This window comes from Rousettus aegyptiacus, unplaced genomic scaffold, assembly GCF_014176215.1.
Source record: "Rousettus aegyptiacus isolate mRouAeg1 unplaced genomic scaffold, mRouAeg1.p scaffold_m13_p_13, whole genome shotgun sequence".
NCBI classification, from domain to species: domain Eukaryota; kingdom Metazoa; phylum Chordata; class Mammalia; order Chiroptera; family Pteropodidae; genus Rousettus; species Rousettus aegyptiacus.
Genome location: NW_023416288.1, coordinates 57,191,919 through 57,215,238, shown reverse-complemented (window position 1 = coordinate 57,215,238; position 23,320 = coordinate 57,191,919). Strand labels below are relative to the sequence as shown.

General features: G+C 38.1%; 1 protein-coding gene across 2 annotated transcripts in view; it reads left to right on the top strand.

The window, feature by feature from the left end:
- CHRM2 (cholinergic receptor muscarinic 2) overlaps positions 1-22,339 on the top strand; it is a 506,666-nt gene extending 484,327 nt beyond the window's left edge. Inside the window, exons 1-2 of one of the 2 annotated variants that reach the window (XM_016122881.2) lie at positions 874-2,697; positions 19,086-22,339. In XM_016122881.2, the coding sequence (XP_015978367.1) occupies positions 2,685-2,697; positions 19,086-20,533 (1,461 nt within the window). In that variant the 5' untranslated portion in view covers positions 874-2,684 and the 3' untranslated portion in view covers positions 20,534-22,339. Of the gene's footprint in view, positions 2,698-17,569; positions 18,032-19,085 lie in introns of those variants that run through there. The other variant, XM_036230863.1, reaches the window with a different exon arrangement.
- Positions 22,340-23,320: the final 981 nt, after the last annotated feature.

The window sequence follows — 23,320 nt, the reverse complement described above, 5'->3', positions numbered from 1 at the left end:
ATAATTTTATTTTATTAACATATCCCCTCTAGTCTATGGATTAAGTACATATCATAGATCATAGTTAGAAATATAGTACCAAAGATTCTATTCATTGTGAAACTAGAAATAAGTAAGGTCAATCTTAGCAAGATTGTATTTCTATATACTATATACTATACACACACACACACGTGCATGTATATACACAATATATAAATATATACATGAATATAAATATATATACAAGTATGTATATACATAAAAATACATATAAATTTGTATGTATATATAAATATATATACACACAAATACACATGCAATCACAAGTCCATAGTAATTTTATGTTGGGTATATACGAAGAAACCTACAAGACATCATAGAGGGACAAAAAAGAAAATACAAATGAGTGGAAAATATTTCTGTATAGGAAGATTTCATAATAGACAGTTGTTAATTTTTCCTGTTAATTTATAACAGTCCAGTAAAAGTTCCATAAGGATAAAGAAGTTCACAAATATTCTAAAGTTTATATTTAAAAAATCATGAAAATGTAATATAGATAATGAAAAGCAGTATACTAATAAGATGAGGTTTATAATTAGAGCCTCTAAATATATTATAAAATTACGATAGGAAAAATAATGTTATTGGTACAAGGATAAAACAGATAAAACCATGAAACAGAATGGAAAGCCCAAAAATATACCTAAGTTTATGAAAGTATTTTGTAGATGATAGAAATAGCTTTCAAATTTGTGGAGAAAGTGTAAGTTACTCAGTAAATGTTGTTGGGGTGATTTTTCTTAAACTATTTGGGAAAAAAATTAAATCTCTCCTTATGTTATTCTAAAATATAGTTTATACAAATTACAGTTTTAAGTATGAAATATGTGAAATAATTAAAGGAGATTATCTTAAATATTTACTTATTTGGAGTAGAGAGAGTCTGAATTTTTGAATAATACCATAAAGTTAAACATTAATAGAGATAACATATGTTCAAAATTCCCTTGTTAAAAGGGCTAATAAAAAACATCAATTGTCAATAACATAAAAAATACAAAACTTCATAAATCAATAAAGCTAAAACTTCAATGGAATATTTTATCTGATTTACAATGGTTTTTTTGAAATAATTCTTATTTTTATTAACAGCTATAGGAAAATAACATAATCATCCATTGCTGGTGAGATTTTACTACCAAAAACAGCAAATGTATTATTTTGGTCAATGACTCAATTCTTTTAGAAATTTATTGTAAGAAAACAATCAGAGATCTTTTTTTTTAAATTATATACAAGGACATTCATTACACTATTGTTTGAGTGAAAAATTGGAAGCGACCTGTGTCACAGAGGATTGTTTGTTTAAATTATAGTATGGCCACAAAACTAAGTATAAGGAACTTATTAAAATGATGCATTAGAAGATTATCTAGTGCCATAGAAAAATGTCCATGTTTATCTTTATTTGAAAACGTTATAGGCAGTAAATGCCAAAGGTCATAACGGGGGGCCTACAGGCCGAATCTGTCCATGCACGAATGTGTTTTGCTCACTTGTCAGTATTTACTAATGTAGCCAAGGTTTTAAAATTGGGAGGATACACATAAAAACGCCAGTGTATCTTTACAATTCTGAGTATCTGACAGCTCTGTGTCCACATGCCCACATCAGCTGGAGCCGAGCGGCGGAGTGGCTGCCACCCCCTCCTGTCCGCCTCTCCAAGGCCGGCCTGCCATGCACGAGTTCACGTACACTCAGCTCGTTTCTCTCCCCCTTTCAGTACCCTGTCAGGTGAATCCATGTATACCCGATATGCCGTGCGATCTAAACTTTTAAGGTTTGTATGTGTAGGTAGGTGAGTGTATTTATTGCATGTTCATATAAGCACGTAGGAAGATGTATGACAAAATTTCAACGCCAGTGAAAGCTCATGGGTGCCTACATCTATACTGTAGGGTCTTCGACAGCAGGAAACGAGTTGATACTGTTCACTATTTTATCCCCTGGTGTTAACTGGAAGGAAAGTATCTATCTGGCGAATGGTCAAGTAAGGAGGATAGTAGCTCTCATGGGTCAGATGTGAATGATTCAAAATCTTTTTCCTTTTGATTTCCTTTTCTAATTGTTCTAATTGGAAAGAAAATTCATGATAAATTTTACTTTTTTAATGACCAAAGCAGAGTGAACTTTGTAAACACGGTGAAAATATGCCGTAAATAAATCTCATTTTTAAATAAAAAAGAAAAACACACCATGCTGAATTGAGATTTCACACAGAAATCTCTGGCATTGAGTTCTGCTCTATAACACAAAACATAATACAAAAGCCGATTTATTCTTGTCTGATTTGGGAATTTTGTTTAGATTCTGAGCTTTCGATAGAAATCATCAAAATACCCTTCCTTACCCTTTGCAAGTTGTTGCATATCTCAGACATACCCTCTCCAGAACCTTCCTTTCATTTTCCTCTCTCCTTACAGGAATCCTTAGGCAGCGATTAAAGCAGTGCTATACAACCAGCATGTAAGTCACTGGACGACTATTTCTAGTCTGCCCTCTAAATAAGTCCAGCATGAAGTCACCAGCACAGAGATGTCAGTTAATTGTAGAATCAGACAGCCAGAACAACCGGACTGGGCAAGAAAACAGCCTTATCCCAAGGACACCTTTGCTCTGACATTGGAGAGAATACTCGAATGAACTTGCCAAGTAAATTGCTTTCTTTCCTTCTCTAATATATGATCTCTCGCTTTAGTGCTGAAGTCACTTTTTAATGAGTTGGTAGGTAAATATGGAGCTAGATTGGGAGAATTAGTTCATGTCTGTACATTTTCAATATTGCAAGTGAAATGAAGATGCAGATAGCAATTCAAATCTAATTTTCAAGCTTTCATGGATGAAGGGTCACAGAGGGAGGCCGAGACGTACCAGGATATTGAGGGTGGGAGGCATGGTGGTGGTGACAAAGAAAACCAGCTGACACAAAGCAGAGGCCTCTTCAGTAAGACCAGCAAAGCCCAAACAGTATGAATTCAAGAGAGAGGGAGCAGTTGGGAAAATTCAAATGTGAGGCAGAAGTCAGCGAGGCCATCTCCGACCTCCCAATCAGCATCACATGGAATCTAGTAAAATTAGAATCCTGGAATGCTTTTATAGCCGAGACATTAGAGTCACACGTCCTCACTGCCACAGAGGACAAAAAGCAAACTCAGAGAGGTTAAATGCGATCTCCTGGATGAGAATGCAGATAATTTAACGTCACAGACCCCGCTCTTTGCACGAGTTCAGACCAACGCCGCTGTCTCAAGACAAACAGATCCTGAGAAATGGAGTGGGTGGAGTGGTTTCACGTCTGGCCAGTCCTCTGCAGTTCCTGGGGAGGACACCATTTTACATCATTAAACTTTATGTTTGGGGGATGAAACATCAGATTCAAAACGCCTCCCGGATTGTGCCCCCAAGTCCCTAAATTAAAAAGTGAAAACCGCACACAGTGGCTCAAGAGAAGACAATAGGACCAGCTAGCTCCAGGAGAGCAAAATCGGTGGTTGGCATGACAATAAGGGCCGGAAGGAAGCCTCCTTAGACTCAGTCATTCGGCTGCTGATGTTGGGCAGTATCAAGCCCTACGATTAGAGGGAAACCTTCGCTTAGATAACTTGATGATTTGGGGCTGAGGCTTATTTCATATACTAGGTTTATTTAATTTAGTCATTGACTCATGAACATTATTTTCTAGTCATAATCCCCTTCTTTCTATTTATTTGTTTTCCATCCCATAATGTGGAAATGGAAAGTATTTGAGTCATCGTTAATAACGCCACTTACTATTTCTCATCCTTCGAAACGCGTTAGCAGTTAAACAGAAGTCATATATGCCACGCTTTTGCTCCGGATGTTTGTAATCTGACGCTGTTCATTCTGCATAATGGGATACGCAAACAGAAGTCGGAGCACATGCTCCCTTTTCGACATGTACACCGCCATGGTCTGGCAGCTTAGGGTTCATTTCTGGTTAACATTAGTGAACAGGGGACGATTATTAGCAAACCTGTTTATTAAAAACTTGTACAGAGCCCAGTAAGAAATGGTGATTATGTGAACGTAAGAGGTCGTGACTTCCTGAACGTGGTTATTGTTCGGGATAAATAGAGGACATCTGTGTAATTCCCGTGAGCCTAAGAAATTCAAGATAGTACTTTCTAAATAACAGGAAGTAGTCAAACGACAGTTCAAACAGAGCTATCGTGCCGTTAATAATTTTACAAACTGGTGGGTAATTCTCTTTCCAAATTCTATTCCCGCCATGGCCAGAGACAACTGTTTCTTAACTGTGTGAATGAATGCCGAGGAGCCTGGACTGGAAGGCCTGGTGTAAATCCCTTTGTGAGTTTTACCTCATTTAATCCTCGAAATGGATCTGCTGGCCGGGTGTTGTCACTGTACAAGCAATGAGAAAACTTATTCTTGGAGAATTTAGAAACTTACTAAAAATCCGTAGTGAGCTCTGTACTCAGACTGGCGTTTGGAGCTGTCAGAGAGAGGGCATCAGACCTTCTGGAACATCAGCTCACGCCAGGGCTGAATCCAGAGAGACACAACGATTCAGGTGGCAAGGGTTTGCGTTTGAAATCCAGGTCAAGGTCCTGGTCTGTGAGGTGACTCTTGAGGGCAGTTTGGTTGATGATACTGATAGTTCACCATCGTTTCTGACTTTAAGTGGCCGTCTCTGCCATGGAGTTCCCAGTCGCCATTATCCTTAAGTCCTGCTCTACCTACCCTCTTCCTACTCAGTAGACAGGCTCTCTGAACCCCCTGTTCCTTGATATCTCCAAAACTCCTTGAATCTTTTCACATCCTGAACCCCTTCCCTTCCGTGCGCAAGATTAAACTCGGGGGCCATTCCGTGCTCACCCCACGCCCTGCACGTACCACTCTCCTCTGCTTCCCGAAGCTCCTGCATCACCAATGATACTTACCGCTCTTAAATATTTAGACCACTCGCCAGGGTTTTCTCCCTTCAACTTAAGTCAGCCTCATGAAGAAGGAAAGGGAAGGTAAAAGAAAGGAAAGGAAGAAAATACCAAGCCAAAAATTTTTAAAGGCCTTTCCTAATCTGCTTTTCCTTCAAATCATCTTTTTTTTTCCTACCTTGTTTTACCCTCAAGTTACAAAATAGGAGACTGTCTGTCCACCCTGTTATTCTGTGACTCACACCAACCCTGGCTTTTATATTAGAAAATTTTCATTTTATTTTTGTCTTATTGGAAGTAAGTTGTAATTTTAGAATTCATTTAACCTCGATGTGTGAAAATATTGTTTAGCTTCTGTAAATCCATTGAGTCTCTTAAAGTAGCCATTCAAAAGTTTGTTTTTGTTTGAGAAGGAATGTTTACCATTTAAACTAAGAATAAAGGCACTGGCTATAGGTTGAGTGTTTAAAACTTGGTTAGAAAACTTGGCATTATATCTAAACAGAAATTAAACTTTATTCAAGTGGCTTCCAATCTCTATTTTAAAACGCAGTTGGGAAATTCGAGGCTACACTGGGCATTGCGCCACACAGAATGAAAACCACCCCACCCCGCTACACCATCCCTGCCCCCACCGTGACTATTTTTGGTATTTCTTTTGTCTAGCTGCTTTCTCCTCCCCCTTAGACAGGGCTGCACCACTCTGACTTACTGTTTTGTACACAAAGTCATTTGTTATTTTAATAATAGTACCAAAAAAAAAAACATGGTGCAGAGCAAATCAAGCTGTCACTTTTAGCTTTGCAGTGGGTTTTGGAAGCCACCAAACAAGGGAAGAGCCAGAGGCAGGCTGCACACAAGTTACGTTCCTAAACGCAGACCCGGACATGGAGCGGAGGACGTTTTATCATCAGGAACAGAGACTGAGGGGCAGCCCACGAAAGAGCCTTTCCTTGGAACACTTTGGTTAAGTGTTCCCACCCCAGTCACCACACATGACCCACAGTGAAGACAGACTGGAGAGGCATAGACCTCCCACCCAGGCGGAGGATGAGAAGTGAGCCATCGCACTGTAGAGGGTCTTCTCCGTGGTCTGCGGTTAGCCAGCCGATCCTCAAAGGACTGTCAACACAGTGGGTCCCAGGGCTTCATCTCTCTGTTAGAGGTCGGCTCTACCCAGGTCATGACCCCTGGATTCTAAGAGGATGAGGCTACGCCTACTGTCCGTGGAACAGAATTTCTAGATAAATGTTTCGTAGTCACTATCATAAACTTTAAGTTTCTTATTTCATTAAGCCAATGATGGCAGAAGAGTAACATGACATTAGAGATTAAGAAATTGGCCTCTAGTAGCAGTTCCTCAAAAAACTCATGCCATCTCCTACATGCTACAGTTACTGAATATAGGGAGGATGAGGGAGAGGGTGAATAAACATGTAGAAGATAAGGATTTAGATAAAATGATTGGCGAAGCCAAGAGAAATAAGCATGAGGAAGCAAGAAAGGGCTTAAAACAACTCAGTCAAGAAAACTAGAACTTGGCATAATGAATACTCTATTTTTGTTGTTGTTGTCATTATAAGGTATTTACTTTCAGCTAGCAGAACTGCTAAGATGAAATTTTAAAAATAGTTGTTTCTTTGAAAACAGCACTTAGAGTGATATGGTAAAAGTAAATCACAGATTAATTTTATGCATATTCATAGACCATGTGCCACATTGCTTTAAGCACTCAGAGTTTGACATTGAATGGAATTTTTGCTGATTTTATATTTGTTAACAATAAATCTCCTAGTTTCATTATTTGTTCTAAATTTATGTAGGGCAGAAATCTTTCATTGTCCATCAAAAAGTTCAAAAATAAACTGATCTTCTTTCAGCTAAAATATAAGTATACAACCTCTAAATGATCTTTCTTGAATGAACAGCAGGAATTTTAAATGGAAGTTTACTTGTCTGTAACCTTCTGGCCTTTTGGTTGGGAAGAGAACTAGTTACCGATTTTTAGGTGAAAGTGTTTTAAAGTTTAGATTGAAGACTCTTACCATCTCAGCAGGAGTCCATAGAATGATCATAGAGTTTCCTGGACCCTTAAAATGAATGGAAGCAAATGATAAAAGTGGCCTAGAACATACTCACACAAAAATAAAAATTGCTTCAAATTACTTTCTTGCTTTCTTGGGAGAAATACAGAGTGGATCCGTCATTCCCTTTTCTTTCTTTCTTTCTTTCTTTCTTTCTTTCTTTCTTTCTTTCTTTCTTTCTTTCTTTCTTTCTTTCTTTTTTCCTTTCTTTCTTTCTTTCTTTCTTTCTTTCTTTCTTTCTTTCTTTCTTTCATTTTTATGCTCTACTTTTTGGTTAAAACCATGTGTTAAATGATAATGGAGTTAATAATAGTGACTTCTTAATGAGCACTTGCTAGGAGCCTGGTGTATTGTATATATTAAAAAAAAATAAAACAATTCTGAACAGCAAATTTTATTTTCCATATTTTTTTTAGGTGTAGAAAGTGGGTCAACTGATTTAAGTTCATGCAACAAAAACCTAGCAGAGATAGATTTTAGTCTCAGATTTAACTCCAGAGCTTTATCTACTGCATCCAGAGACCCATGATAGTTATTTGTATACAAAAGTTATAGAAGGAGAAGCTAGACCACCCACAGGGAGCAAGGAGGCCAGCACTTCTGCAGCTGGTCTCCTAGAAGGGTATCAAAGCCTGGTGGCCTTGGTGGCTCTCTCCCTCAAGAGGAAGCGATACTTCCTGAGAAATTTCCCTTAGACTCTTAATCTTTTAAGAGCAGAGACTTTCATTCTCTCTTTTCTTCTTCAGTGGATTAGCAAGCATCCCTTCTTTCCTAGCTAACATGCTTGCCTTGTACTTGCACACGCAATGGTTAGGTAAAGGAGTCCAAAGCAAATTCTTTAGCTTCTTATTGCTTTTCATTTTTTCATTGTTTTGTAGATAAGTGAACTTTTTATAGAACCTGACTCTAACAAGTTCTGTTAACTATCCAGCTCTGTACGTTCCTGTCCCAGCAGATAACACAAACTAAAACTGCTTTGCTGATGGAGCCACTGTGCTGGAAGGAGACATAAAACATCCTGCCTTGCAGATTAGTGCACAGATCCCAATCTGTTCATGGTCTACCTATTTGGAGATCTTCCCTTCTCATGCATTATTTAAGCATAGACATTGTATTAAATACCTCTACAGTGTGAACTGCTCAAAGTTTAGCTACTTTTCCTTAGATGACATGATGGACCTGGGGATATTTACTAGCCAACGAGGTATAATTCAGGGAGGGAAGTGTCATTTTTGTCATAGCTTTCACACTGGGCTCATTCAACATGTAATCTCCCTCCTGGGTAAAGGGAAAGATGTGGGTTTATAATTCTAGCTCAGTCTGAATGAGAGATTTGAGTTTTCAAAATGTTTGGAGAGTCTGAAGGTGAGGAGGAGTTGGGGTATTTAAATATTTAAATAGATTTGAACTAATGGTGTGGAGCGGAGGAAGAGAGGGTTGGGGTAGCACGCGATGGCATATATTCTATATATTAAATTATGTCGTGATTCCCTCCACCGTTATCACCAAGAAAACGGTTTTATTTCAGGCAGGTAGGAAAACTGACTGTCCTGATTTACCACACAAAGCGCTTCTTTCTCTCCAACCAATTTGCTTTATTTTAACTCTAAATTAGTGCTTTACATACAAAAATCTTTGCTGATTGATGCAGCTTTTTATGGCCCCTCATCTCAATTGCCATTAGATCATTTAGTAAAGACTTTAATCTTCTCTATGCTCTCATTTTACAAGTTTTAGTGGGATAACACTGGTCATTTTGCTCAGTCTAGAAATAGGCTGCAATCAGACGCTGAGGAAACAATCATTTTGTCTTTCGATTGGAAATAATAAAAATAGTTGCTGCCCGTTACTCTCTACACTTCATTACTATTTTATTTTTATAGCCTCATTGAATCTGGTATGAATCATAAGCATATGAGGCCTGTGTCATTTCTGTCATTGCAAAGTCAAAGGACCCAAGAGTTAGCCTTACGGAGGAGGATTTGAGTCTTGGTTCTCTATCCCTACATTCTAGGAATGGTAGTGTCTGTTGAGCTTATACTTATGGGTGCATTTGTTTTAAGAAGTGGTAACCCAGAATATCATGTCTATAAAACGCAATATGCTTACCTCTACCTCTCATATGCATGTATTAACTTTTCCTTTCTCTCCATAAGCCATGCAACTTTAAGTTGAGACGTGCTTAAAATAAATATAGATTTCTAAGTACACCTAAGTGTCCTTCTCTCTACTTACCTCTTAGAAATGTGTTATCTAAATTTGTATTTTCTTTGTACCCAGAAAAGGAATTTTCCTGATACATACGCTTCCTAATCTCATCACAGCTTCTGATCCCAGTTATTATTAACTATTCTAGTCTACTCTTAACTTCCTCTCTTTAGCTCTTCTCTGAGCATCAACTGATTTTTGTTCCTCCCTTCAAAACTGCCCTTGATCTACTAACCAAAACTTCACATCGCATTGTGCTCTGTTTCAGCTTCCAACGGAAGGCACGTGCACCATTGAAACGGATCCTTAAAGGTTGCATTGTTTGGAATTGCTCAGCTTCTCTAGAACAACAGCTTTCATTCCAGAATGTTCCATCAGAGTCATAACAAGCCTCAATCCCTCTGCAAATTTGATTCACATGTTTAATTCAAAGCAATGAATTAACTAATTTAGAGTTATTAAACCAGCAGCCTGCCGACTTTAGGAAAAAAAAATAAAACAAAATAAAAAAAGCCGACTATACATATTTCCAACTTCTCAAGACAGTAAGACACAGACATCGATTCAAATACAGCTGCCTAATCATACACGACGTTCAGCAGCTCTCTGGGGATTGCTTCCATTTTCTTTCGTTAGAAGGTCCACCCCACTTTAGCTCTGTTTGGTCAGAGCGCCCCCTTCAGACAGCACCATTTACCAAATTACATTCATTGTCAATACTGGAGTTCTGTCCGATTCCTGGTACAAAAAAAAAAAAAAAAAGCCTACAGAGCTTACTCAAATGGAATTTTATTTTTAAAAGTCAGAAGAATGGTTTATTCCAATTGTGTTTCATTTATAATTGTCCAGCACCCTTTTCTTTTTGTGTGGAAAAATAACCAAGAGGTGCCACAGACATAGAGACAAGTACAGGGCACTAGTTAAATCATTTTTAGGCCCTTTTCCCTCTTCATCATGAAGTTTATCTAGAGTAAATGGTGTTTAGGATGTGTTTTGAAGAAGGGAAGAGATAGTTTGGTGAACATGGACGGAAGTTTGTTCAGCGTCAGTAAGAAGAGTATTCTGTTTGACAGGCAGCCAAACTACGAGCATGTTTACATCATAATAAGTGCTTGGAAATTCTTTAAGGTTTTCACATTGGAAAAATGCATGAGTTCTCTAGTATTTATCGTAACGTGGGAATCAAAGTGCTGTTTCGGCTACATCACTCTTATCTACCATTTGCTTTTACGTTTTTTCTTTCTTTGAAAAGAGTGAAACTTACATACTGTAAAGTACACAGATCTTTAGGGTACAGCTTGATAAATGCAATGTGTTTTACGTATGACTTTCTTTTTTCAAGTATTTTACATAATGCCTATCTGGCAAAGTCTGCAGCACCGTGCTGCAATTTCCTAAATGGAAAAAAAAAAAAAAAAAAAAAAACAACGCTTTTGCTTTCAGAATACTTTTGACACATATTTTCAGATCTAATTAAAAACTCAGTATAGGAGAGTCAGCAACTAAGTCTCATTCTGTGTTTCTGAACCGATAGGTTGTCAGGCTCACTGCACTGGAGTCAACGTCCATCATCAGTTATATGACACCTTCCTGAGAAGCCACTATAATGTAGAATCTTGAGAACAGAGTAAAAAAGAAAATGTATACAAAATGTCACACACAGCAGACGTTGAGGGGAAGGAGAGAAAGAGAAGAGAGGTACACATATATGTGGAGGGCTTCCGGGAAGCCTCCTGTGTTTGCCTCATCCCCATCTGACCAGCCTTCTTCCGTGGATACTTAGTCTTGGGACTTGTCATGGTATCGGTCCAGGTAGCTGGGAATTTCATCAGCAATGTGTGTCTCTCCCAGATTATAAGCTCCCTGTGGACACATAAGCTTTGTTATGTTTGATCAGTAAGTCCCTCTTGCTTCCATCCTCCACAACCTTTGAAGGCATATACAGATCTGATCACGACAGAAGTTCAAAATGATGTTTTAGAACAAAGAAAGAAGCAGAGAAAGCCCTGGTGTCCCAAGGGGCCTTATTGCTCCCTGCAGCTACCACGCCCAGCACAGCTGCTCTTTAGAGCAAAATTCGGGATCTCATGAAAAAGCTCTCAGTCTGTGCACTGACTCATAATGTGTTGCTTGGCTGGAAGGAAAACCTGATTAAAGGGGGGGAAAATGTGGAAATTACTCCATTTCTGCCTTACGTTGTCAAAGTATCAGTGTGGAATATCAATAATGCCAGCTATGAAAGCCGCATTGTTTTCTGAGCCCCAGGCCAGAACTCCCCCTTATTTGCAAGTTAAATTGAAAGATGCTCATAATATAAGCAAGCTGTGTTATTATCTAAGACATTAATATTAAAACTCTGTATGTTGAAACCTTTCTTTAGAGAAGGGAACCTGGTTCCCAGGACATCTTTCAAATGCCTCTCTCTAGGTCTCTTTTCTTTCTTTTTCTCTCGAGCATCACCTATGGCAGGAGCGACTGGTCACTGACAGAGGAGCAGTCCTATCAAAGCCTATTAACTACCTAGACCAAAGCTGTTTATGAATTAGCGGGATTAATCGAATGTTTAGAAGATGAAAAAACAGAGTATAGACTATCCAGCTCAGTGGTCGTCTCTTCCATTATCTAAATTTTAAAATAAGTTTCATTAGCTGTCTACTTGATAACAGTGCAAAATTACCACATCTAATAATAATATTAAATCATCAATGATGATAATATTAATAAGGCAGAGAAGAGGTGATGAGTAAGTCTCCTAGACTGTCGCCTGCTAATTCCTCAGTAGGTATAGTCTTATCTCTAATGACAGTCTAATATGTTACTGTATTATCCATATTTCATTTTGTCCTAATCCTAGTATTTTATACTGAAAATGAGATATCTAGATATAATATTGTTGAAGTAAACTTATTATCGTCTCAGGATAGACTGGGGTGTTTAGCTCTTATCCACACAGTTTAAAAAGCTAACATGGGCCTTATTACTCTATCCGTTGAGAAAATATCAGGCAACACCAGGGAGGCTCCTGATTTTACCCCTAAGTTTGCTCAACGATTAGGCTGCTTCTTAGAGATCGATGTCCGAGAGAGGCAGACGAAGAACACTCAGGACGCCCTGCCATTTTTGGTAATGTATTCAAGTGGCAGCAGAAATCAGAAAGCTATACAAAGTATATACACCAAGATTACATTTTCAAAACAAAAGTTAAATAAATACAAACAATCGTAAATTCCACTTCATGGGAATTCCTCTTGATTTCTCGTTCTGAAGTTTTGTTATACATATCTTCTGTCTCTAAAGTCCAGTTATCAATCATGGATTTCTTTTTTCCCCAACTTGTCTTATTCTTCTAGAAAACTTTTTCAGTGAATTGGGTTTTGAGTCACAGTTTGGCATAGTAAAAAGAACGTGGCCCTAGGAGTCGGATACTACCCAGTGTTTGCTGGCTCTCTGATTATTGTCATCTGTAAAACTGAAAAAGACTATACTAATTTTCAGGGTTATTGTGAGAATTAAATGAAATTATGTGAAAAAAATTCTAGCACTTAGGTTATTCGTGTATTGATAAATTTATTATTAGCTTATCACATTGCAGATGCACCTATGAAGTGGTCATTATATATTGGGCATCCTGCATGACTCGGGCAGAGTGTAAAGAAAGTCTCATTTATGTTATTTAATCTCCACTATATATCTAAATATTGATTAGAATGTATTTTTTAAATATTTTAATTTACATTCCCTCTGTAACTTCATAAAAATATTACTATAAATGTTTAGAACTTCTACGTAAATGATATTAATACTCTTGTGAGAGGTTATATATCAGTTAACGAGGTGATGATATATTTTTATGATGATTGCTTTTAGGAAAATGTTTTAAATATTAATTGATACATATTTTCATGGATAGAGACTCACTCCGTGTCTTATTGTGAATCTCTGCTACCCAAAGTCACAATTCTAGCCTGGACACAACAATCTTGTATTGTTTACACCAAGGACACAACTTGTAATTGGGGCAAAGGGCTTGGTCTCAGCAGGTCAGAGGGGCAAATGTATAGGGCGCACATTTGCTGCTAGGTAAGACTGTCCCTCAGACAAACAATAAACGTTTGTAGCAGAGTCTGGAGTCAGGCATTTGGGGTTTGAATTTCAAATGACTTAATTAATTGATTACTAGTTCAATATATATATTATATATATGTATATATATAAACACATATATATATAAAATAATAGAAATTACCCCAGGAGTTGCTATGAAGAGTAATCATACTCAGTACATGTTAATTATTATTAATATTATCATTGATAATTATTATTAATATCATTGATGATTTAATATTATTAATGATGTAAATCATTGAGAATGACAGTATTATAACTATCACTCCATCCCATCTCTCCTCAGTCTGAATCTACTTCACACACACACATACACACACTTTTCTGTGGCCTATTAAGAAGAGTGATTAATTTATACCCATTTAACAAATGTGAATATTAATAGCATTTATTTAATAGTTAACATTTGCCAATCATGTTTCAGAGACATTATCTCACTTTGATCCCTACCATAATGCTAGAAGAAAAATAGGACTATTATTATTCCTGTTCAAGAAAAAAAGAGCCATAGAAGTTAAGTGACATGATCAGACTCATACAGCTAATAATTAAGAGTAGACATTAGAACCCACAACTTTACAAGAATAATATTAGATCATGATACATTCCTTGCCTGTACGTGTAAGAACTCAAGTACTGAAGAAACTAAGGGCAGAAAAATTTTTTCCTCATAAATTTCTATAATACTTTCAAGACTTAGTCATCAACATTGTAAAATACCTAATGGATTATTATACACTTGCCATATTAAGACGTAAAGTCAGTTCTTTGAAGTTCCTCTTCATTGTTTAGTCTGCTGCGATTATGTTATTTCATCAATGATAGAACAATTACTGTTTTAACAAGATCCTAGGCTGCCACGCCAGAAGCAAAAACTTTTACAGAAATGTAAACAGCAGAGGTGACAAGAGGTTGACAAAAGGAAGCTGTTTTCCATAGTAGGAGAGGGGCATTCCTCGCCTAGCTAGTGCATCACACTGGGAGAAAGAAACGCAGTCCTCAGACGCTGCTTGCTTCTAAGTGAAATGCTTTCCATTTTTACACACAGCATTAGTTGAAACAAGCAAATGTCATAATTGTAAAAATGTAGAGGATCCGATAGCAACTAATGATATTAACCATGAGACTTTTACCATGTTCTACCTGGGTCCCTCAAACGGACTCTGCCTTATCTGATGTCCTCTGGGGACGGTTCACCATTGTACAGATGCTTAACACTTTCACATATCATTGAGTAAAATATAATTCTCAGACGGGGAAAGGAGAGAAAACGTGTCCCACTGAAGGGTAAAGATGTACATTTTAGTTGCAGATGGTTTACTCGCTAGCCTCGAAGCCAAGGACACTGTTTAATTTCTTATCACCTCAGCTTCCTTCTTCAGAAAAAGGGGATGCTAGGACCTATTCTGTATATTTTATGGAGTTGTTTATATTAAGGGTGACAACATATGTTTGAGAGACCTACATTCGTGTTTTCTTTTAGATGTGAGTGTGTGTGTGTGTGTGTGTGTGTGTGTGTGTGTTTAGTTGAAAATGCACTGCATACTCGTGGTAAACAAGAAGGAAAAGGAGGAAGGGAAAAACAAACCAAAATAAACAATATGAAAAGAGGTAGAGTGAGAACCACGAAACTCAGTGTTACTGTAAAGTTTTAGCATAATAATCATTACTATTGTTAGCACAAGTGAGAGCAAAAACCAGATGACCACAGACAAATCATTTATTCTTACACTTTTTTAATGTATGAAAGAAGAGATCAAACAAGTTTATTTTTACCATAAATGGTATATTTACACATTATTCTCCAGAGGAAGTCACCAAACAGCTTTTTAAAACTATAGTTCTATATTTTATTAAAACAAATGTGAAAAATAAAAGTGTCACACAGGACACTCACAAAATAAATATTTGGTATTTTCCAAAGTTTATTAAAATGAACATTTCGTGAACTAGAATTAGATATAATTCAATTTCAAAAATGTCCGTGAATTTGATGAAGAGACAAAAGCAAGCTTATAAGCAAAGGAGAATTCTGATCCTACAGTGTCCTTAGCTAATAAGGAAATGGCTGGAATAATGATTGAATTCGTGAAATTTTAAAAAGTGAAAGAAAAGTCCTATTGAAACAATTTCGATTGGGTAAATAAGGGCTGCAATAATAATAAGTGTTGATCCTGTGTTGATTCCACAAACATTTTTCGAGCACCAGTTAAATATTTCAGGCAGCGACCTGGATGGTCGACAAAGACTAAGAAGTCAAAATTCACTGTTTTTCTAGTGAAGGAGAAAAAAAGGTGGCCATATAAACCGGGGTCCTCTGGGGTCAAAGGTATGAACAAGGGATCTACAAAAAATGGAAACCCGAAAGGCTACTAACTATGTGAAAAAAGTGCTCAGCCTCTCTAGTAATCAAAGAAACGCAAATTACAACAAAAAGCTACCCTTTCCCTCTCTGGAATTGGCAAGTATTAGGAAGTTGCGTCATCACGATTGTTTGAAGGTTATCGGGGAAATGGGACTGACCTGGTCAAAGTGGGGAGCCGCTGCAGCCGTCCAGGAGAATGATACGGCAATAGTCAGAATTCACACACCCACACTTTGATCCAGTGGTCTCACTCCTGGACATACACAATAGGGAAATGCGTGCTCGTGGCCATGACACAATGTGAAAATTCCAATTTCAGCACCACTTCAAGCAGTTGGAGACAAACCGCATACTAGAGAAATATATAAGAAAAACGTCATGGGAGCAGTGCTTTTGAAATAGCTAGAGCAACATAAAAACATTGTATTGAGTGAAAATGAAAAGAAACATCAAAAGTTAGGACACAGTATTGTTTAGTAAATTAAGATCATGAGGAAGAAAAACATATTTTCCAGAGTTGACTATCTAGCCAAAGAAATAGCCTAAGCAATCCATGCAAGTTCTAATGGAGAGAAGGGGTAATGAGACGTGAGAATTAAAAATGAAGGAAAGAAAATATTGATAAAATAAAAATCAGAGGAAGACCTTGCAGAAACTAATGAGGATGTTAGTTACAGTGTAAGGAGTGTGATTAACTTGGCTTAACAATTGACATTGAAATAACTTTAACTGCAACAAACAAGGGACTAAGAACAACAGAACAGAATAAAATGACGCTAGATGTGCAGCGGAAGCAGAGAGAAGGTAAAAAAAACCATCTAGGCCAGGAGCTAACGAAAGGATTTCATAGAGTCGATGCCTGAAGGCTGAGTAAGAGGCGCAGGTGAGATGTGAAGGTGTGGGATGAAGGATGTGGGGGAGGTGATTTTAAGGTAGGAGAGAGGAAGAGAAAATGGCATGAATTCATAAAATACAATGTCGTGTTTGGAGAACTGCATGTAATTTCCTTTGATGGGGGCTATTTAGGGAAGTGTCTCAGATACTTCTGGAAAGATGCAAGGGGGCAAGATTATAAATTTTATCAAGGGCTTAATTATGCCAAGGATAGAGGTAGGTAGGGCCTGACTTAAGAAAATGGGAGTGAAAAAGGTATAAATTCAAAAGATCTTTCAGAGGTCACAGGAAGAAGGTGAGGCCAAGAGACAGTTCAGAATTTTAATTTGAGCACTTTGATCATGGTAATATGATTCACAGAGATGGGTAAAACAGGATATGGAAAATTCTGAAAGGGAATATGGTAAGTTCCATTTCATCTAAACTACTCTCTCAAACTTTTCAAATTAGATTTCCAGACTAATTCAGACTCCCTGTGTCTTCTATTGGGACTTCGTAATGAGAACTCTATATGTGTCTCCAGCCTTATGTGTTATGATTTAATAAAACCAAACTCCTCGTAATACCCAGTGAGGAATTTAAGATTAAAGAAAGAGTACCCTGCTCCTAAACTCAGTACACAGGGGACACTGGGAATGTTTATGGGATGGATGAGGACTGAACCAACAGAGAGGTTGTGGTATATGACGGTCAGACAGTTCAGAATGGATCAAATTTTAAAAGAGATAAGGAAAGAGAGGCTTTACCAGTGTTTCGTAACATGGCTTACAGGTTGCGAATCGGGAGGTCTGGGGAAATTAGGTGCTTTCTGTCATGTGCTTTATAAATATTGTTTTCCAATTTTTATGTTTGTTTTTGTTCTGCAAAAGTTTCAAATAATTATGTAGTACTTACACATATTTTTTGTTGTTGTTGTTCTGGCATCTGTTTGGGGTCTTTTTTTTTTATTAAGGCCAACCTCTCCCCCCAAAAACTATTAAGTTTTTTTTTTTTTTAAATGCTTGAAGATAACTTGCTCTCCATGCAGAATAAACCCTTTGTTTAAAAGCCGTACTGTGAAGGTGCTCAGCAAATTATTTTGCTACATGGATTTCAAGGAAAAACCACCACCCCACCTGGAGTTCATATCCTTATTTTGTAACTAGTGGGATCTGAATTAATAGAGATGTCCGACTTTTGAAATTCTATTAATTTCTTAATATTTTCCGATACACACAACCTGCATTGATTTGTCAACTTGGGCTGATTTTTCTTTCAGAAGCTGCGTCTCCAGAACTATGTCAAAGCTCATTTGATGGACTCTTAACTTTCTTTACTATGCCTCCAACATACTTTTTCCCTTATGAACAATTACTCAGCTGTTACCAGACTTCAGTGGTATTATCTGGAAAACGGTGATTATGTCTTTACTTAAACACAACAGGGTTTGGCAGCAGAGAGTCCACTCGGGTTTAATAGTTGCTTCTTAACCAACCCATCACTGCCAGCAGTGAACATGCCTCTCCCAGGCCAGAATTTGGTCTTAATCATCACTGAATACCCAGCATATATATCACAGTACCTAATAAAGAGAGGTTACTCCATTAGTATGTGAAGACAAAGTGAACAAAAGAATGAACAAACTTAGGTTCATAGTCTCATCTCTGTCATTGACTTGATATGTGTATAAATCCTTTAACCTTGCCGGGCCACGGTTCCTCCTTCTGCTAAACAAATATAAACCCTAGCCTGATCACCTACAGGAAGAAGAGAAAGATGGTAAACTTGGTGGTGATTCAAAAAATAAGACATTCAGGAAATCGACACAATCGTATCAATATACATTTAATAAATAACTTCTTATGAAAGATGTGGAATATTAGAAATGCTAATTATGTGATACTGGCTATAAATGTAAAATAGAGGTCAGAGAATAATATTCTTTGTGTAAAGTGTATTGGCTAATAAAGTACTATTATATTATCTTTACTATCGTTAGCGGTATTATTACAAAAAAGACAGAGCCGCCAGGTGGATTGATGTTATTAACTATAAAAGTCACAACTCAATATTATAAGTTTTATGCTTTCTTCCATAATTTTGTTCCCACATCGGTTTATTAATTGTTTTGCCCATACTAGAAACTTCTTGAAAGTTTTATGTATAATTTTGATTTATTTAGGTCACTTCATAAACATTATACTTAGTTTAATTGATTGACGATAATAGAACATTAGATAGCTGGACAGACAGATGTTCTTACCTATTTACGGTCACGTTTTCACTGTTTTTAGACTTTCAATACATTGCCGACCCGAAAGGATCTTTTGAATCATTCTTTTAATTGGGGTATGTAGGCCCGATAAAAATGTAGGAGAAGGAAGAAAAGCAATATGGTTCAAAAGGGAGGAATCTAATATATTTTAAAGCAATGTTTATATTTTTTCATTTTATTCTATTTCCCTGCAGGTTTAAATGTTTGTTTGGCTACTGGACTCCTGATTAGAGAACACAAAATGAATAACTCAACCAACTCTTCTAACAGTGGCCTGGCTTTGACCAGCCCTTATAAGACATTCGAAGTGGTGTTTATTGTCCTTGTGGCTGGATCGCTCAGTTTGGTGACCATTATTGGGAACATCCTGGTCATGGTCTCCATTAAAGTCAACCGCCACCTCCAGACCGTCAACAATTACTTTTTGTTCAGCTTGGCCTGTGCTGACCTCATCATTGGCGTTTTCTCCATGAACTTGTACACCCTCTACACTGTGATTGGCTACTGGCCTTTGGGCCCTGTGGTGTGTGACCTTTGGTTAGCCCTGGACTATGTGGTCAGCAACGCCTCGGTGATGAATCTGCTCATTATCAGCTTTGACAGGTACTTCTGTGTCACGAAACCGCTCACCTACCCTGTCAAGCGGACCACGAAAATGGCAGGGATGATGATCGCAGCCGCCTGGGTCCTCTCCTTCATCCTCTGGGCCCCGGCCATCCTCTTCTGGCAGTTCATCGTAGGGGTGAGGACTGTGAAGGATGGGGAATGCTACATTCAGTTTTTCTCCAACGCGGCTGTCACCTTCGGGACCGCCATCGCGGCCTTCTATTTGCCAGTGATCATCATGACCGTGTTATACTGGCACATATCCCGGGCCAGCAAGAGCAGGATAAAGAAGGACAAGAAGGAGCCCGTGGCCAACCAAGACCCGGTTTCTCCAAGTCTGGTTCAGGGAAGGATCGTGAAGCCAAACAATGACAACACGCCCGGCAGTGACGATGGCCTGGAGCACAACAGAATCCAGAACGGCAAAGCCCCCAGAGACGCTGTGACTGAAAACTGTGTCCAGGGGGAGGAGAAAGAGAGCTCCAACGATTCCACCTCAGTCAGTGCCGTCGCCTCTAATCTGAGAGATGATGAAATAACCCAGGATGAAAACACAATTTCCACTTCCCTGGGCCATTCCAAAGATGAGAACTCTAAGCAAACGTGCATCAAAATTGTCACCAAGACCCAAAAGGGTGATTCGTGTACCACGACTAATACCACTGTGGAGCTGGTTGGTTCTTCAGGTCAGAACGGAGATGAAAAACAGAACATTGTGGCTCGCAAGATCGTGAAGATGACGAAGCAGCCCGCAAAAAAGAAGCCTCCTCCATCTCGGGAAAAGAAAGTGACCAGGACGATCCTGGCTATTCTGCTGGCCTTCATCATCACGTGGGCCCCGTACAATGTCATGGTGCTGATCAATACCTTCTGTGCGCCCTGCATCCCCAACACGGTGTGGACCATTGGGTACTGGCTCTGTTACATCAACAGCACCATCAACCCTGCCTGCTACGCACTTTGCAACGCCACCTTCAAGAAGACCTTTAAACACCTTCTCATGTGTCATTATAAGAACATAGGCGCTACGAGGTAAAACGTCTTAGGGAAGAAGGAAGACCATCGAGGGGAGCTTGGGAAGAAGAAAGGGGTAAAGAGCTAGTTTTAAAATCTCTGCCATCGCACTTCATAGTCTTATTGTGGACGCGCAGTTACGGAGCCCAGCAGTGACACTCTAATCCTGCCTATGCCCCAGTGTGAGGAACTTGCACCTTATAAACCTGCAGGTGCAGGGGCGATGAGGCCGTGAAAGAGACGTGTTGGAACTGTGGAGTGAAAGGATGAGCCACATTTTCTCCTAGTCTCTTGAAGGAGGGCTTTTGAATCTACAACTGTTACCAGTCTCTGCACAAAAAGAAAAATAACCTCGCTCCTTCCCCTCCCCCCCTTTTTTTGTTTTGCTCCCATGTGTTTATATAAGGATGAAAGTTACAAGCTAACACGGAGACTTAAAGAGGTAAACAATGGGGAAGCGAGGAAGGAAAATCAAAAGGATGTAGAAATGGTCTCCAGTGTGTTAAGCATATATTATTATTTTTGTTATGGTTTTATTTGGAGGATTGCAATGTAATAAATGCTTATTTTTTTAGCTCCCCTTTTCCCGCCATCAAAAGGAAGCAAGCAGATAACCCAACTAGATCACATCGTTATTTTTTCTCATTATGGCATTGGTTTTTGTACTTTCCTGTTCTACATTGTATAAGGGCAGATTCTGCAGGACTATCCCAAAAATCCAACCAGGGACGGCCATGAATATGGGCATTTCACCCCTGCCCACTCGTCCTTTGCATTGTTAGAGAGTATAAAGCCTGTAAGGATGTAGTTCACTTATGGTTATTTATGTGACATGTTTTCACCAGTCCGGTTTTCTCCTAAACTAGCATCTTATTTTAATAGCCTTCATAATACGTAAACATGCTTGAGAAACCAAAGTGATTTATTTTTTAATCGAGGTGTCATCAAGCTAAATAATAGTCATTCTAGTGGAGATAAGAAAATAGGTTGAAAGGGCAATTTGTTTCAACCTGAGTCCGCCTGGCCCATGTATAAAATGCTAACTTAGAAAACATGAATTCATGACCTTTGTCAACAGGAAGAAGATCTATTTTCTTTTTTTCTTTTGGAATTCCAAATAGGATTAAGGTACTCACATGGCACCAGTGACTTCTGGGTCACTTCCCCAGAGATTAAGACCTTCTCTTCAATGCCTTCTAAGGCCGATTTATAGTCAATTTATAGTCAAGCAAAGTTGTTTAGAACCATCCTGTGACCCAGTTGAGGGGAAAAAAAAAAATAATTGAAAACATTAACTGAAACCACATGTTCCGCATTGCTCAAATTGTCAATTCTCCCTAAAATTTTTTAACTTCAAAATTCTATCAAGAGAAGAAGTATAGTAACATTTGTGACAGAAAAGTGGTGGGTAACTAAACAGAGGCCAGATGAGCTCAATCGAATCTGAAAGAAAATTGTAGGTGGCTGTACTTGTGGCTTTATGAAGAATCGCGTCCATGTAGAGACTTTTTACTTGGTAGCCCAAATAAATATATGATTATATTGTTCACATTTAACTAGGTATTGTTATTCATCATTTGTTTTCTTACTATATTTGCTATAGTCTTCAAATCAGATTTTCTAAAGATGGCCCAATCAATAGAAATCAGACTTCTAAAAGCCTTTCTAATTTCATATTTTACCTTTTAGAATTATGGACTTTATATCTTGGCCAGTAACATCTATGTGAGTTGCATGGTAAATTCGTCAGTATTAGACCTTAGCACTTTAATTAGATTTATTGTGTGTGACTTGCCTCACGGATGGCATCTCAACAATTTTGAGAGTTTAAAAAAGCACAATGTAAACAACAACAAAAAAGAATAGTGAGGAGCAAAATGCCAACAATATTTGTACCTAACTTACCCTTTATACAGATAACTTCCTGTCTGAATAATTTCAGTCATTTTCCCCCAAAATCTTCTGTATAAATATATTGCATCAATTCACACGGATTTCTTTACAGTTATATCAATGTAAACTTTTACATTTTAACTCTATATTTATTTTTATTTTATTTCTTCAAATCAATGAATAAATTGAGTAGAAGGAACCAATGGAGTGTTTGGTTCCCCGTAAACAAAACAATTGATTGGCTGAATATTCCACTTATTAACCTGTACTATTATGATGTAGATTCAGCTTTAGTCGGGATGAACTCTGGGATTCAAGGATTCCAGATTCTGCATTTGGTTCTCTTTTTGTCTGGCCTGACAATCCAACTCAGCTTGAGTCAAGTTGGCTGTTCCTCTCCCTTGCCATTGCGTCCTTCCCTTTCATCCTTTTATTTTTGATTTGTGCCATGGCCACCACGACCTTATTGAAAGAGAAAGCATCAAGTATTAAAGAAAAGAACTGAAGACAGACTGACACATCATGGAAGCTTTGTCAACTGGAATCAAAAAAATGGAAAGAATACTGAAAATGGTAGATGACGAGAAACATGGAGACTGGACTCACTGGTCCTCATTAACTGCTGCTGGATTTGTTTGCGTCAGCGGCTCTCAATCAGGGATGATTTTGCCCCCCAGGGGACACTTAACAATGTGTGGAGACATTTTTTGGTTGTCATAGCTGCAGGGTACCTAGTGGACAGAGGCCAAGGATGGCCTCTGAAGAGATTACAGTGCACGGGACCGCCCTTCCCACCCCTCATCAAAAATTAGTGGCTCAAAATGTCAGTAGTGCCAAAGTTGAGAAACTCTGGTCTGTTTTAAGGGATTCTAGAGCTTGCTTTGTAAAAGTGGGGAAATAATCCTGTATCACTATT